We start from the raw sequence: 14412 nt of genomic DNA on the forward strand, positions 1-14412 counted from the left end.
CAAGATCCTAACCAAAATCCTGGCCACTAGACTGAAACAGGTGATCCTTTCCATCATACACCCCGATCAGACGGGCTTCATGCCAGGAAAATCCACGACCATAAATATCCGCAGAGTCCAAACAGCTATCCAATTAGGTAAGCAATATAACATGCCTTGGGCTCTGGTCTCACTTGACATGGCAAAAGCTTTTGATTCTGTGGAGTGGGCTTTTCTAGAAGCCTGTCTGATCCGTTTTGGATTCGGACCTAACTTCCAACAATGGGTCAAAACTGTATATAAGTCCCCGAGCGCAAATGTAGTCGTCAATGGCATCCCATCGGCAGAATTCCAATTGACAAGAGGCACTCGACAGGGATGCCCTCTATCTCCGGCCCTATTTGCTATAGCCATTGAGGCATTGGCAATCCGACTAAGAAGCGCCCCCAGCGTGACCGGCATTAAATGGTCAGACCTTGAAAGCAAACTGGGACTGTATGCAGATGACACAATCCTATTCCTATCGAACCCATCAAACTCCTTTGCCCAAGCTATGACACACATAGATAGATTCTCCCACTTTTCCGGATTATATGTTAACTGGTCCAAATCAACAATCCTTTATACAGAGACTAGCCCAAAAAACGACCCCTGCGTCGCAAGATATGGACTAAAACCAGTCTCAACATTCAAATACCTGGGGATGCTCATGTCATATGACCATAACAATGCAATAGCAGACAACATAAACCCACTTTTAGAGAACATAAAACATAAATTGAAACGATGGGCTAAGCTGCCACTCTCTGTGGCTGGGCGTATAAATCTCATCAAAATGGTCATCCAACCCAAATGCCTATACATATTATAACACATGCTAGTGAGTATCCCCAAACGCTTTTTCAAGTCTCTAAATTCCCTAATTATAACATTTATTTGGAATTCCTCTCGTTCCAAGCTGAGCCTATCAACCTTACAAAGACCCAAAGAACAAGCCGGAATGGCCCTTCCGGACCTCCGGCTCTATTACCTGGCAGGGCAACTGCGAAATATCAGAGCTTGGGTCCTAGACAAAGAACTGCCTATAGCAGATAAACAACTTGCAAAACAAGTAACAGGACATAGCCTTCTGAGTTTTTTAGAATTTCCGGAATGTACCAAAACCACTGAACTAACCCCGCTTCATAAATTGCCTCTCAGCGTATGGAAAGAAGTAAAGACACTGCAGAGTTACCAGGGTGTGGTACCAGAACTCCCCCTCTGGAATAACCCCGGCCTTACCGCACTACAGTCTGTTCCAGACCCACAGTACTGGATCACCCAGGGGGTACAAGCACTAAAAGATATATATATATATATAGACGGAACACTCCCCACATTCACGCAACTGCGCGATAAGCTGCAGGCCCCGCACCTCCAACTATTCAGATTTTTCCAACTAAGACATGCACTAAACTCCCAATTCCCTCCCTCCTTGGCCCATATATCCAAGTTCCCCACAATAGGCGTCCTCAAATCCCAAGGACCCAAAGGCCTAATATCAGCCCTATATACACACCTCCTCTCAGCTAAAATAGATCTCAACCCACTCCCAGCATACGATAAATGGAAACTCGCCATCACATCCCTCACACCTGAAGAGTGGCAGGACGTCTCTGAATCCCATTTGTCAGGGTCACCGGCCGTAAACAATAAACTAATCCAACTATACATTATACATCAAGCCTACCTTACTCCCAACCGTCTACATAAAATGCGTGATACCACCTCAGATTCATGCCAGAGATGCCGCCAACCGAAGGCGGACTTCTGGCACCTGATCTGGGAGTGTCATTTCGTTAATGAGTTCTGGTCAAAAGTGACAGACCTCGTGAACTCACTTTTACAGCCCCCATTATCCATCGAATTGGACCCTAAGGTGGCGTTGTTCGGCTTGCTGGAGGAGGAGGTGTGGCCATACCACACTCGCGTTTTTCTTGAAAGGACACTATTCCTGGCCCGTAAAGAGATAGCCATAAAGTGGATGGCAACAGAGCCCCCCTCGGTCCCACACTGGATCCAAACTGTAAATACTGTAACCACATATGAAAAAATCATATACCAAAACAGAGGCTGCCCGACTAAATTCCAAAAAGTATGGGGAGCCTGGCTAGACTCTCACTCTACTTTGATCACTGATTGAAATCTAAACTTATCCTACGCTAACCCCTCCCTCCCCCTCCCCACCTCCTAACACACCCCCCCCCTCCCACTGACAAGCGCCTGAAAACCTGTAACTTTCAAACCTCAGGATCCAGAATAAGGAAGAGCAGGATTCGATCTTATTGTTTCTATAAGTTCAAAAGTTTGTTACAAATGTATAATCAAATAGTTTAAGAAATACAGTAACAAAATCCGTGTTAATTTAAAGCATGACTCTGATCATATTCATATCACTATGTATTGAACAAATTTCTCTTTACTCTGTATTTCACAAACTGATTATTATTAATAAATAAAACAAATTAAAAAAAAAAATTTTAAAGTGCTCTCCCGCTGGTACAGGAATCCGGTGAGGCTACAGCAAATAGATGCCCAGATCTCCCCTCTGTGCTGGAGATGCCAGGGGAGCCCGGGAGATATGTTACACATATGGTGGGAGTCTACCCTGATAAGAGACCTCTGGCACAGTATTGAGCGACTATATAACTATGACCAGGACAGAGATGTCCTTTACTGCAGAGATGGCTCTCCTTCTGTTGCTCCTGGGCCCTATGGCCAAGATTAAGTCTCAGCTGTTAAGGCTCTTCATTCTTGCAGTGAGGATGACCATCCCTGGCCTATGGCGCTCTGCTTCTCCGCCCACGAGGATTAACTGGGTTGAAAAAAAATCAACATGTTAATGAAGTTCGAAGAGGAAGGAGGGGGGAGCATGAGACAGAGCGGAGCAGGATACACGATATCTGGAGTCCATGGATCTCGATGAGGGCATCCGACCCCTTTAAGAGATGGCTGGAGACGGGTCGCCGAGCTCTTAAATAATTATAGTGTAGTCCTGGGAGAGAATGTCTACAATGTCAGAGTGTGGTGGATTTACTAGGTGTCACGGGACCCACCGAGACGGGGTCCACAGAGACGAGCGGAGGCCATCCTCCCCTATCATCCTTCCCCCCACCCCAATTTCCCTGCCCTTTGTTTTTTTATTTTTAAACATGTCCTAGGAGTTAGGACGTGCGTTTTTTCTTTTCTCTCTGGTTTTTCTTGTTACATTATTTTACCAATTCTTTTTGTTCTTTTCTTCTCTTGTAGTTACATTTATATCTGGCTATGCATGGCAAGCTCTCAGATGTTCTTTATTAGGATGATAAGCTGTGGTATGGTTAAATCGTTACATTTTAGCTGAGACTCCAGATCCCATACTATCTTATTTAATTTTATTTAATTTTCTCTCATCTGCTGGCAAGCAACATATTATGTATATTAAACACATTAAAACCTAATAAAAAATGATTGAACCATAAAAATTAAAAAACTTGATACAAAGATGGAAGTGAACAGTCATGTGATGAAGGCAACTTCTGGGATTTTACTCTCTGCCTGCAAAAAGAAAAATCGTAACATGGAATTAATGATCTGGATAGTTGCTATAAACAAGGGTACACACTACAACCCCTCCCCAATTTCAATACTTTACTGCTATTATGAAAGTCTCTCAGTACATAATTTAACCTTAGTTCCTGTATTCTATGGATCAAGTAGGATACCAGAAGGTCAGACCCTCACCAATCAGATTTATGGTTACCGGCGATCGCGTGCCCGGGTGGGGGGCTTACATTTCCTATGTGGTTTATGTTCTAGTCCATTTTAATTGGCACAAAACACAATATATTATCACGTGCTGTCTCTCACCTTTAGCTTCATAAAAATCTTTGCTGCCTGTTCAAAGTCCCAGCTGTTGTCCTGAAGACACCTGAGAAAGATGTATAGTTATAAAAAGTGGTATAGTACCAATTAACCCCTCAATGGCACATTCAGAGAGCTCCAATACGGTTCTTTAAAGAAGCTCTATGTTTTGTACAAATAAAGTTCTTACTTTTGAGACCATTCTGTATTCATTCCAGAAAACAGGGAAAATGCTTGCACCATATCTTGGTGAGCTGGTTCAAGAACAGGTACTTGACTGCTGGAAGGTGTAGGTGCTGGTTTGGCAAATGCTTTCCGAATCTCCTTTGTAGTGGCATTCCGTATGAACTGTTCATCATTCACTAAGAGAAGCCTGGGGGTTACAAGCAGGTTTCTGTTATTAATAAAGTAACCTGAAACATCAAAGAGTTATGGTCCTTTTACACGGGACGAGCTGTTGGGAAAACGATGCCCCACAGCTCATCCCAGTGATGTAACAGTACAGGAGCGAGAACCGCTAGCATTGCTCACAGGGCTGCCGGAACGGAGGCAGAGCAGATCGAGGAGCTCTCTCCCCACTCGCCTCCATTCACAGTAAACAATAAGGGGTTAAAGAGTACCCACACTTTTTTTCTGTAAATGTGCAGAACAGGCGATTCTAAGCATTTTTGCAATGTTTTATCAGCCTATTCTGTCCATTTTTCCTAAAAAAAAAAAAAAAAAAAAAAAACCCCTCTTCTGCTAAGCAGCTAAGACAGGGGTGAGAAATCCATCTTCACCTAACTGCATACTAGTAGAGGGCGCTGCGCCAAGATGTGCCTGCACCCATTCTTTACAGACATATGTGTCCTTCTGTGTATGGCAATGCATGAAGAAGACTATTACGGTCTATATACTTTCCTTTCGTTAACGCTGTGCTCCCACTCTATCCCCCTTGTGCTTTACTGTCCACCCCGCGTCAGCTAGTCTCTGTAACGCTCAACTTTCCACATCCAAACCCTTGCTAGTTATTACCCAAGGTTGCTTGCACTCATCACTATGGCAACTAAACACAACAGAGGCAGATTACAATTATACAGTTAGGGCCCTTTCACACAGGATAACCAGCGGTGATACCTCCTGTGTTTTTACGTGAGAAACGATCATCTCAAGTGAATGGACTCGGAGCGGGACGGAATCGTATTCACACTAAAGGCTCATTTAGTCTCAACGATTATCGCTCAAAAGCCGTCTTTTGAGCTATAATCATTGTGTGTATCTGCACTGACATTGTGCAGTTTTCGTTAAGCCGTCGCTCATCGTTGTCTTTCAGCATGCTGAAAGACGACGATGAGCCTTATCAGGGACTCACAGTGGGATACAGCTGATACTATTGTTTAAGCTGTATCCCGCTCCATGATGACAGGCTGGGTATAAAGAACAGAGGGGTCCAGCTCTGTTCTCCATACCCCGCTCATTTGTATAACAGCCGGGCGCTCTGAGCGAGGGACAGCTGGATGCAGAAGACAAGCGGGGACACTCTGCTTGTCTTTCGCATCCTCCACTCGGAGCGCTCGGCTGTATAACAGCGATCTTTTGAGCGATAATGGTCGCGTCTAAACGGGCCTTAAGAAGGCAGTCGCTCATAAACGCATGCATAAACTGAACAATGAACGAGAAGTGAACAATTACTTGTTTGTCGTTCAGTCAGTGCGTGCATTTACATGAGACAATTATTGTTCAGAGTTGTTCAAATACCTGCATAGTGTCCATGTAATCATTAGGCTATTGTGTTGTAACAGAGCATAATACAGAAACCAAAGTCAGGATTTCACGCGATTTTCACGGCCATGTGGAAGTGGACTTATAGAAACAGTAGAACATATATGTAGAGGCCCGTGTGGCGCAGTGTTAAGGCAGCAGGAATGCAGTCCTAAACTCTCGCTCATGACCTGAAGGTTGCGAGTTCAGGTAGCCGGCTCAAGGTTAACTCAACAGCGTTCCATCCTTCCGAAGTCGGTAAAATGAGCACCTAACTTGGTGGGGGGTAATAAGTAAATTACCTGAAATCGCAGAATAAGTTAACGCTATAGAAATAACAAGATTTATTTTTTATTTATTTATACACACCAAGACTTGCCAAATGGAGGCCAGAGAAACCCCGCTCTCCTTATAGGTATATATGGTACTAGTGTACCATCACCACCAGAAGAATGGGTGAAGACAAAATGCACACCCACAACTTGATTGGCTGGGCAGGAGAATGGGTGTCCATCAGCTCCCCTCCCGCCTCGTGTCGCTCACCCCTCTGTCGCTCTCCTTCGTCCCCTTCCCAGTTCCTGTGCTGTCAGTCTCCTCGCTGCCATCACACATTGCAGCGGTTACGCGAGGCAGGCCGGTAAGGAGACTGACAGCGTTTAACCGACTGCGCAGGAGCAGAGAGGGGAGAAGGCAGAGTGCCGGAGCCAGTGACAGGTGAGGGGATGGAAGTCTGTAAGCAGCGGACACATTGCAGCGCTGATGGGAGGCTGGCGGTGAGAGTCTCCACAGGGGACGCAGTGCGCCGGAGACGGTAGACGACAACTTCCAGGAGTTAAGATGACGTTACAGTGGCAGAGATGAAATGGCAGGTGGAGAACATGACAACACCAGAGGCGGGAGGAGAGATGGCAGAGCGCAAGGGACAGCTGAAGCCGGCAAGGAATAATAGGAGAGCAGCAAGAAAAGTCACTTACAGGATCGCCAGCAGCGACAGCACTCATTGCACCACGGCGGAAGGAGAGTGACGGGGTCCGCAGGAGCGGAGATGGGATGTCTCAGCCGGGAAAATGATGGGCACATATTCTCTTGCCCAACCAATCAAGTTGTGGGTGTTGGTTGTGGGCGTGCATTTTGTCTCCACCCATTCTTCTGGTGGAGACAAGATACACCAATACCGGTATCTATTGCATAGGTAGGTCCCCCAACGGAAACAGGATACATTCATTATGAGCTATGCATTACTTCCTACTGGTTATATGGCACCAACATAGTCTATATTGCTGTACCTATCTGGGCTCACAATCTAATTACCCAATCAGTAGATTTTTTGGATTGAGAGAGAAAGCTGAAGGACAAGGAGAAAGCCCACACAAACAGTGAGGAGAAACAAACTCCATGCAGAGGTTTTCCATCATTGGTGGTCCGCAGTAACAGTGCTCATCACTGGGCATTAAATAAAATGGTTCTTTATGAAACTGATCTTGAGATTTCCTAATGCACTTACGCCTGTCACGCCGACACCATACTTACCAAAGCCAACAATACCACAATTCCTATTTGTATCAGTAAAAGAGGTTTCACTCACACCGAGGGCAACTGATGTATTAAAGGGGTTGTCAGAGTTTTTTTGCAGACACGTGCCCCATGCAGTAATATAACTAACATCACTTCCCCGCTGTGTCCCACCCCTCAGCTCCAGGTTTCTCCTGTGACGTCATGTATACAGCAGCCTGTTTATGGGATGTCGCAGGCTGTTGCAATCAATGGCAGCAGTCAATCGCCCAAGCTCTGTCATTGGCTGCAGCAGCCTGTGACATCCCATGCATGACTGCAGCCTGTAAACAAACAGGTGCAGAGCAGCGGCACAGGAGACGCAGAGATTTGGGAGAGGTGAGTATATGTTTTTGGGGAAAAAAAAACAAAAACAAACAAACAACCCCTTTAGGGCTCCTTCACAGTGGGGGATCGCGATATTACCATGAGAAAATCACGGCAAAATTGCGCCTTTTTCCCAGCGATCTTTGAGCGTTAGCATTGCTTTTTCTTGCTAAAACATTGCTATTGCTCACGTTTTTTCCCCACATGATTTTGCCACAAATTTGTAACGCGAAAGTCAATAGGACTTTCTAATCGCACGTTCGGACTTTGAGATGCGATATTAAGGAGACTCCATAGGGAGACATGGGAGAGAAAAAAAATGTGCACATCGCAGAAAGAAAGGACATGCCGCGATTTTTATTTCCTCACAACATCGCATGAGTAAAAAACATCGTAAATGTGAAGAAAATCATTAGTTTCAGAATTCTGTGTTCTTACTCTTGCATTGCACGATTTTATCACAAGTATGGAGGCACCCTTAGGTTGTCCATCACAGAAAAGTGGCAGGCAGTAGTCAGGCACAGCTGGACAGCAGCTTCCTCTGAGATAGTACTGGAGACATGCTCTTAAAAAAAAAAAAAAAGCAGGGGTGCAGTGTCCGCTCCCCTTTGGGGTAACGTGTGTCCTATATGAAAATTTATCACATGATGCTCAGCCACAGGGTTGCCAACCGTCCAGAAATTTCTGGAGAGTCTGTAAAAATAAAGGGCTTAGAAAAATATCACGGATGCATTTAATATTTTTAATGAGGTCGGTGTTTCCTTGAGCAGCTCGTTATGACTAATTAGGTTACAGCTCACAGTAAATTATTATATGACCATTCATTGTGGTTTTCCAATAGGTTCGTCAAAAAATGTTGTTTGTCCATGATTCTTGAATAATTTGTCCAGGTCAGGTTTGCACCCGTGCTCAGCCGCCGACTACAGCCAGGTATCACCGCACGTTCCCACAGCACTAGCCTCATCCTAGATAGGCTGGCCTCACACCACCGGATTCCTATTGTGCAGCAAATCGCACGCATGAATACGAATTGAGTATTCTGCGAGTAGAGGGGGAAAAAAAATTAGTAAAAATAAATAAATAAAAAAATCACAGCATGTTTTGATTCAGGCTCCATGAAGACGGCCTCCAATGAAGTGAATGGAGGCCATCCAACCCGCAGCCCATACGCAATTAACATTGCGCACAGACTACGGGCACCCGCGTCATCGCTGTAAATGCATATATTGAAAAAGAAAAAAACCTACATAATCTATATTGCGGATGACCGACGGTGAGCCTCCGCGGTCATCCACGATATAGATTATGTAGGTACGCGAGATCGCCGGCCAGGGTCACAGCCGAAGTCCGTCGCGCAATCCCACATGTGGAAGCCGGCTCTCCCTTGTGCAGCCGGCCTAACCTGGTAAGGACTAAGATTTAAAGGGGTTGTCCCGCCCCCAAAACTATTTTTTTTCCCCATGAATGCCCTGTAGAGGAGAAGCATCACACACAACAGCCTTTCCCATAAAAAACGATATTTTCCTCACCTTTTTATTCCTTTTCTTCCCCTTATAAAAAGCTTGCCTGAACTTTTTAAAGATGGCGCCACTGGGTAGTTCCTATCATGCACTGCTGCCTCTCTCTCCTCAGCGTGCGCACTCCTGATGATGCCGGTCACATGACTGGAGGACCGGTGTCATGGAGACGCACGCTTCACTGCTTTGAATGGAGCCGGCAGCCGGTGGCTCCATTCAAAGCAACGAGAGGGCAGTGCGATCTCTTGCTACTGCTCTGACAGCTGTTAGCAGGAGATTCCTTCATCTCCCCGGCATGTCTCCTCATCACTGGACACTGTGACAACAGTGTCCCAGTGTCCAGTGATGAGGGGACATGCTGGGGAGATGAAGGAATCTCCTGCTACAGCTGTCAGAGCAGTAGCAAGAGATCCTGATCTGCAGCAGCACTTTCAATAAGCAGAAGATCGCGATCCTCTCCTTATTGAAAGTGAAAGTAGCACCAAGCATGACACACACACACACGCCCCCCCCCCCTCACAGTGCCCACACACAGTGCCCCCTCCAATGCCCACACACATGCCCCCCCTCAGTGCCCCCTCCACTCTGCCCCCCCACAGTCCCCCCTTCAGTATCCACACACATATGCCCCCCCCTCACAGTGCCCACACACAGTGCCCCCTCCAGTGCCCACACACAGTGCACCCCCCCACAATGACCTCCCCAGTACACCCCCACAGTGCCCCCACCACACACATGCCCCTCCACAGTGCACCCCCCACAATGCCCCCACCACAGTGCACCCCCCTCCAGCGTCACCCGTCACAATGCCCTCCCACAGTCCCCCGCCACAATGCCCCCCCACAGCCCCCCCCCAAAGTGCACTCTTGCACCCACCCCCGCCAGAAGTCTATGCGACCGCGCACCGACCCCCGCCAGAAGTCTATGCGACCGCGCACAGACCCCCGCCAGAAGTCTATGCGACCGCGCACAGACCCCCGCCAGAAGTCTATGCGACCGCGCACCGACCCCCGCCAGAAGTCTATGCGACCGCGCACCGACCCCCGCCAGAAGTCTATGCGACCGCGCACCGACCCCCGCCAGAAGTCTATGCGACCGCGCACCGCCCTCCGCCAGAAGTCTATGCGACCGCGCACCGCCCTCCGCCAGAAGTCGATGCGACCGCGCACCGCCCTCCGCCAGAAGTCGATGCGACCGCGCACCGCCCTCCGCCAGAAGTCTATGCGACCGCGCACCGCCCTCCGCCAGAAGTCTATGCGACCGCGCACCGCCCTCCGCCAGAAGTCTATGCGACCGCGCACCGCCCTCCGCCAGAAGTCTATGCGACCGCGCACCGCCCTCCGCCAGAAGTCTATGCGACCGCGCACCGCCCTCCGCCAGAAGTCTATGCGACCGCGCACCGCCCTCCGCCAGAAGTCTATGCGACCGCGCACCGCCCTCCGCCAGAAGTCTATGCGACCGCGCACCGCCCTCCGCCAGAAGTCTATGCGACCGCGCACCGCCCTCCGCCAGAAGTCTATGCGACCGCGCACCGCCCTCCGCCAGAAGTCTATGCGACCGCGCACCGCCCTCCGCCAGAAGTCTATGCGACCGCGCACCGCCCTCCGCCAGAAGTCTATGCGACCGCGCACCGCCCTCCGCCAGAAGTCTATGCGACCGCGCACCGCCCTCCGCCAGAAGTCTATGCGACCGCGCACCGCCCTCCGCCAGAAGTCTATGCGACCGCGCACCGCCCTCCGCCAGAAGTCTATGCGACCGCGCACCGCCCTCCGCCAGAAGTCTATGCGACCGCGCACCGCCCTCCGCCAGAAGTCTATGCGACCGCGCACCGCCCTCCGCCAGAAGTCTATGCGACCGCGCACCGCCCTCCGCCAGAAGTCTATGCGACCGCGCACCGCCCTCCGCCAGAAGTCTATGCGACCGCACACCGCCCTCCGCCAGAAGTCTATGCGACCGCACACCGCCCTCCGCCAGAAGTCTATGCGACCGCACACCGCCCTCCGCCAGAAGTCTATGCGACCGCACACCGCCCTCCGCCAGAAGTCTATGCGACCGCACACCGCCCTCCGCCAGAAGTCTATGCGACCGCACACCGCACACCGCCAGAAGTCTATGCGACCGCACACCGACCTCCGCCAGAAGTCTATGCGACCGCACACCGACCTCCGCCAGAAGTCTATGCGACCGCATACCCACCCCACAAGATAGCCGCCCACCGCAAAGTGACAGCCGGCCCGCTGACTCTCGCACCCAACCCCACCCCCCACCCCCCCGCAAAGTGACAGCCCAACCGCCGACTCCCGCAAACCCCCCACCCCATTGACTTACCCAGCCCAGAAGGAAGGTCCGCCGGAGGAAGCTACTCCTCTTCTGTCTGCCGGAGGCAAGGGGAAGCCAGGTGAAGACTGCGCATGCGCCTCTTCACCTGGCTCATCAGGCGCATTCACAGGGACCTGAGCAGCCAGAAGAAGAGCGCCTGCGCGACTGATGGGAGAAGACCGGCTGATGGGAGAAGAGCCAGGGAATGGTCGGAGCCAAGGCAACGGACAGGTCAATATAGAGGGGGGGGGGGGGGGGGGGGGGGGGGCGGATCAGGTAAGTATATATCTTTTGTATGGCGTATTTACAAAGCACACATTATATTACAAAGTGCTTTGGTATATAGGGCCATTTGTCACGGTGGGACAACCCCTTTAATTCCCCCCTGAAAATTGTATAAATATGGTGTGGGATTGAAGCTCCTGCAATCTAGTAGGTACAGGTTGGGTCCTGGGCTGTTAGTCACAGTCAAGGGCCCGGAGGAGAAGAGCTAGGAGTGAATAGAGAAAGCAGAAGTGCAACTTCCCATTACTGAACCCAGTGATCACATGACCACAACAGAGCTGCAGGGTCTTAGCAGACCTAGAGCAACTATGCCAGTGACTACTATCACTACAGGAAGGAGGGGAGGGGGTGTATTCCTCTAACTACGGTTGCCGCTACAGTGGACAAGTGTGAATGACCCCCAGAGGTCCTAAATGACATCATGCAGGAACATAGACGTTACAAAGAGAAGTAAAAAATATATTTAATCTTACTCTGCAATTTATATAAAAAATTAAATAAAATGACCCAACGCCAACCTAAACCGTCGCCATGTATTCCAAGACTACACAAAGTACATAGCAAGACGTCTGAAACAACATGAACCCATCCTGGACTAGTAAATATACTAGTTGTAAAAATAAACTGTAATATTAACTCTGCACCCCTTACAAAATATTACAATACAGCTCTATATATCATGGGGGGAGACAGGCAGCAAAAACAATGGGGCAGTATAAGCACAACATGGGTAAAACCCCTAAAAGGTACCTGGTCCTTAAGGTGTTAACCAGATGTCTCTCTCTGCCTGAGCCGCCAAACACTGTGAGCTAAACTCCCGGTAATAACACCTGCCGGAGTTACCTCAGCGCAGCGCCCCCTACTCATGTCTAATAAACTTACAGACAGAGGACCGACCGCTATCTGCCATTTCACGTCACTTCCCCCTGGAGGAGCCGCCTACAACTCTCTGCAAATCGCCGTAGCAACGAACCTTCTCACCGGAAGTGACGTAGGAAGCAGAGGTGTAAGGCATTGCGGAGCGGTCAAACGGGTCTGTCAGCATATTAACACTAACTGCTTCGGTTATGCAGCCAATGAGGTGTCTGGAATCGGCACCACGTGACTTCACATCGTGCACGAGCAGTACAGTTCAGCAGCCGTGCACGGTGAGAGCTGTGCCTGCGCGTCACGTGACCCATGACGTCATCGAGCCTTGACGGATTCCGAGCCCTATTCACCTACATAGGAAGCTGATGGTTGGAGCCTTTTATACAACTTACAAGGAGGGAGAGGAAGATTTGTGTGCTACGTGTGGTGAGTACCTACCTGAGATTTGCGCGCTGTGCGCTACATGTGGAGACGAGGCCACCTGAGATTTGTGTGCTGTGCGCTACGTGTGGTGAGTACCCACCTGAGATTTGTGCGCTGTGTGCTACGCGTGGAGACGCGGCCACCTGAGATTTGTGCGCTACGTGTGGTGAGTACCCACCTGAGATTTGTGCGCTACGTGTGGTGAGTACCCACCTGAGATTTGTGTGCTGTGCGCTACGTGTGGTGAGTACCCACCTGAGATTTGTGCGCTGTGCGCTACGTGTGGAGACGCGGTCACCTGAGATTTGTGCGCTGTGCGCTATGTGTGGTGAGTACCCACCTGAGATTTGTGCGCTGTGCGCTACGTGTGGAGACGCGGCCACCTGAGATTTGTGCGCTATGCGCTACGTGGTGAGTACCCACCTGAGATTTGTGTGCTGTGCGCTACGTGTGGAGACGCGGCCACCTGAGATTTGTGCGCTGTGGTGGAGACGCGGCCACCTGAGATTTGTGCGCTGTGCGCTACGTGTGGTGAGTACCCACCTGAGATTTGTGCGCTACGCGTGGTGAGTACCCACCTGAGATTTGTGCGCTGTGCGCTACGTGTGGAGACGCGGTCACCTGAGATTTGTGTGCTGTGCGCTACGTGTGGAGACGCCGTCACCAGAGAGTTGGGTGCTGTGCGCTACGTGTGGAGATGCCACCACCTGAGATTTGTGCGCTGTGCGCTACGTGTGGAGACGCGGCCACCTGAGATTTGTGCGCTGTGCGCTACGTGTGGAGACGCGGCCACCTGAGATTTGTGCGCTGTGCGCTACGTGTGGAGACGCGGCCACCTGAGATTTGTGCGCTGTGCGCTACGTGTGGAGACGCGGCCACCTGAGATTTGTGCGCTGTGCGCTACATGTGGAGACGCGGCCACCTGAGATTTGTGCGCTACGTGTGGTGAGTACCCACCTGAGATTTGTGCGCTGTGCGCTACGTGTGGAGACGCCGTCACCCGAGATTTGTGCGCTACGTGTGGAGACGCCGTCACCTGAGATTTCTGCGCTACGTGTGGTGAGTACCCACCTGAGATTTGTGCGCTGTGCGCTACGTGTGGAGACGCCATCACCTGCGATTTGTGCGCTGTGCGCTACGTGTGGAGACGCGGTCACCTGAGATTTGTGTGCTGTGCGCTACGTGTGGAGACACGGTCACCTGAGATTTGTGTGCTGTGCGCTACGTGTGGAGACGCGGTCACCTGAGATTTGTGCGCTACGTGTGGCGACGCGGTCACCTGAGATTTGGGTGCTGTGCGCTACGTGTGGACACGCGGCCACCTGAGATTTGTGCGCTACGTGTGGAGACGCGGCCACCTGAGATTTGTGCGCTACGCGTAGAGACGCGGTCACCAGAGAGTTGGGCGCTGTGCGCTACGTGTGGAGACGCGGCCACCTGAGATTTGGGCACTGTGCGCTACACGTGGAGACGCGGCCAGCTGAGATTTGGGCGCTGTGCGCTACGTGTGGAGACGCGG

General features: G+C 50.3%; 1 protein-coding gene across 6 annotated transcripts in view; it reads right to left on the reverse strand.

Annotated features, from left to right (window-relative positions):
- Nucleotides 1-2306: 2306 nt before the first annotated feature.
- The window catches only part of LOC136582010 (nuclear RNA export factor 1-like), a 52077-nt gene continuing 39971 nt past the window's right edge, over nt 2307-14412 (reverse strand). For 4 of the 6 annotated variants that reach the window (XR_010787120.1, XR_010787119.1, XM_066582737.1 and 1 more), the window contains 3 exons: nt 4052-4234; nt 3868-3928; nt 2307-3555 (listed from right to left, as the gene is read on the reverse strand). Coding sequence is in view for 2 of the 6 variants with exons in the window: in XM_066582737.1 (XP_066438834.1) it covers nt 3517-3555; nt 3868-3928; nt 4052-4234 (283 nt within the window). In the remaining 4 variants the exon portion in view is untranslated. Of the gene's footprint in view, nt 3556-3867; nt 3929-4051; nt 4235-12350; nt 12449-12482; nt 12570-14412 lie in introns of those variants that run through there. The other 2 variants (XR_010787118.1, XR_010787121.1) reach the window with 2 other exon arrangements.

Source organism: Eleutherodactylus coqui, chromosome 11, assembly GCF_035609145.1.
Source record: "Eleutherodactylus coqui strain aEleCoq1 chromosome 11, aEleCoq1.hap1, whole genome shotgun sequence".
Lineage (NCBI taxonomy): Eukaryota > Metazoa > Chordata > Amphibia > Anura > Eleutherodactylidae > Eleutherodactylus > Eleutherodactylus coqui.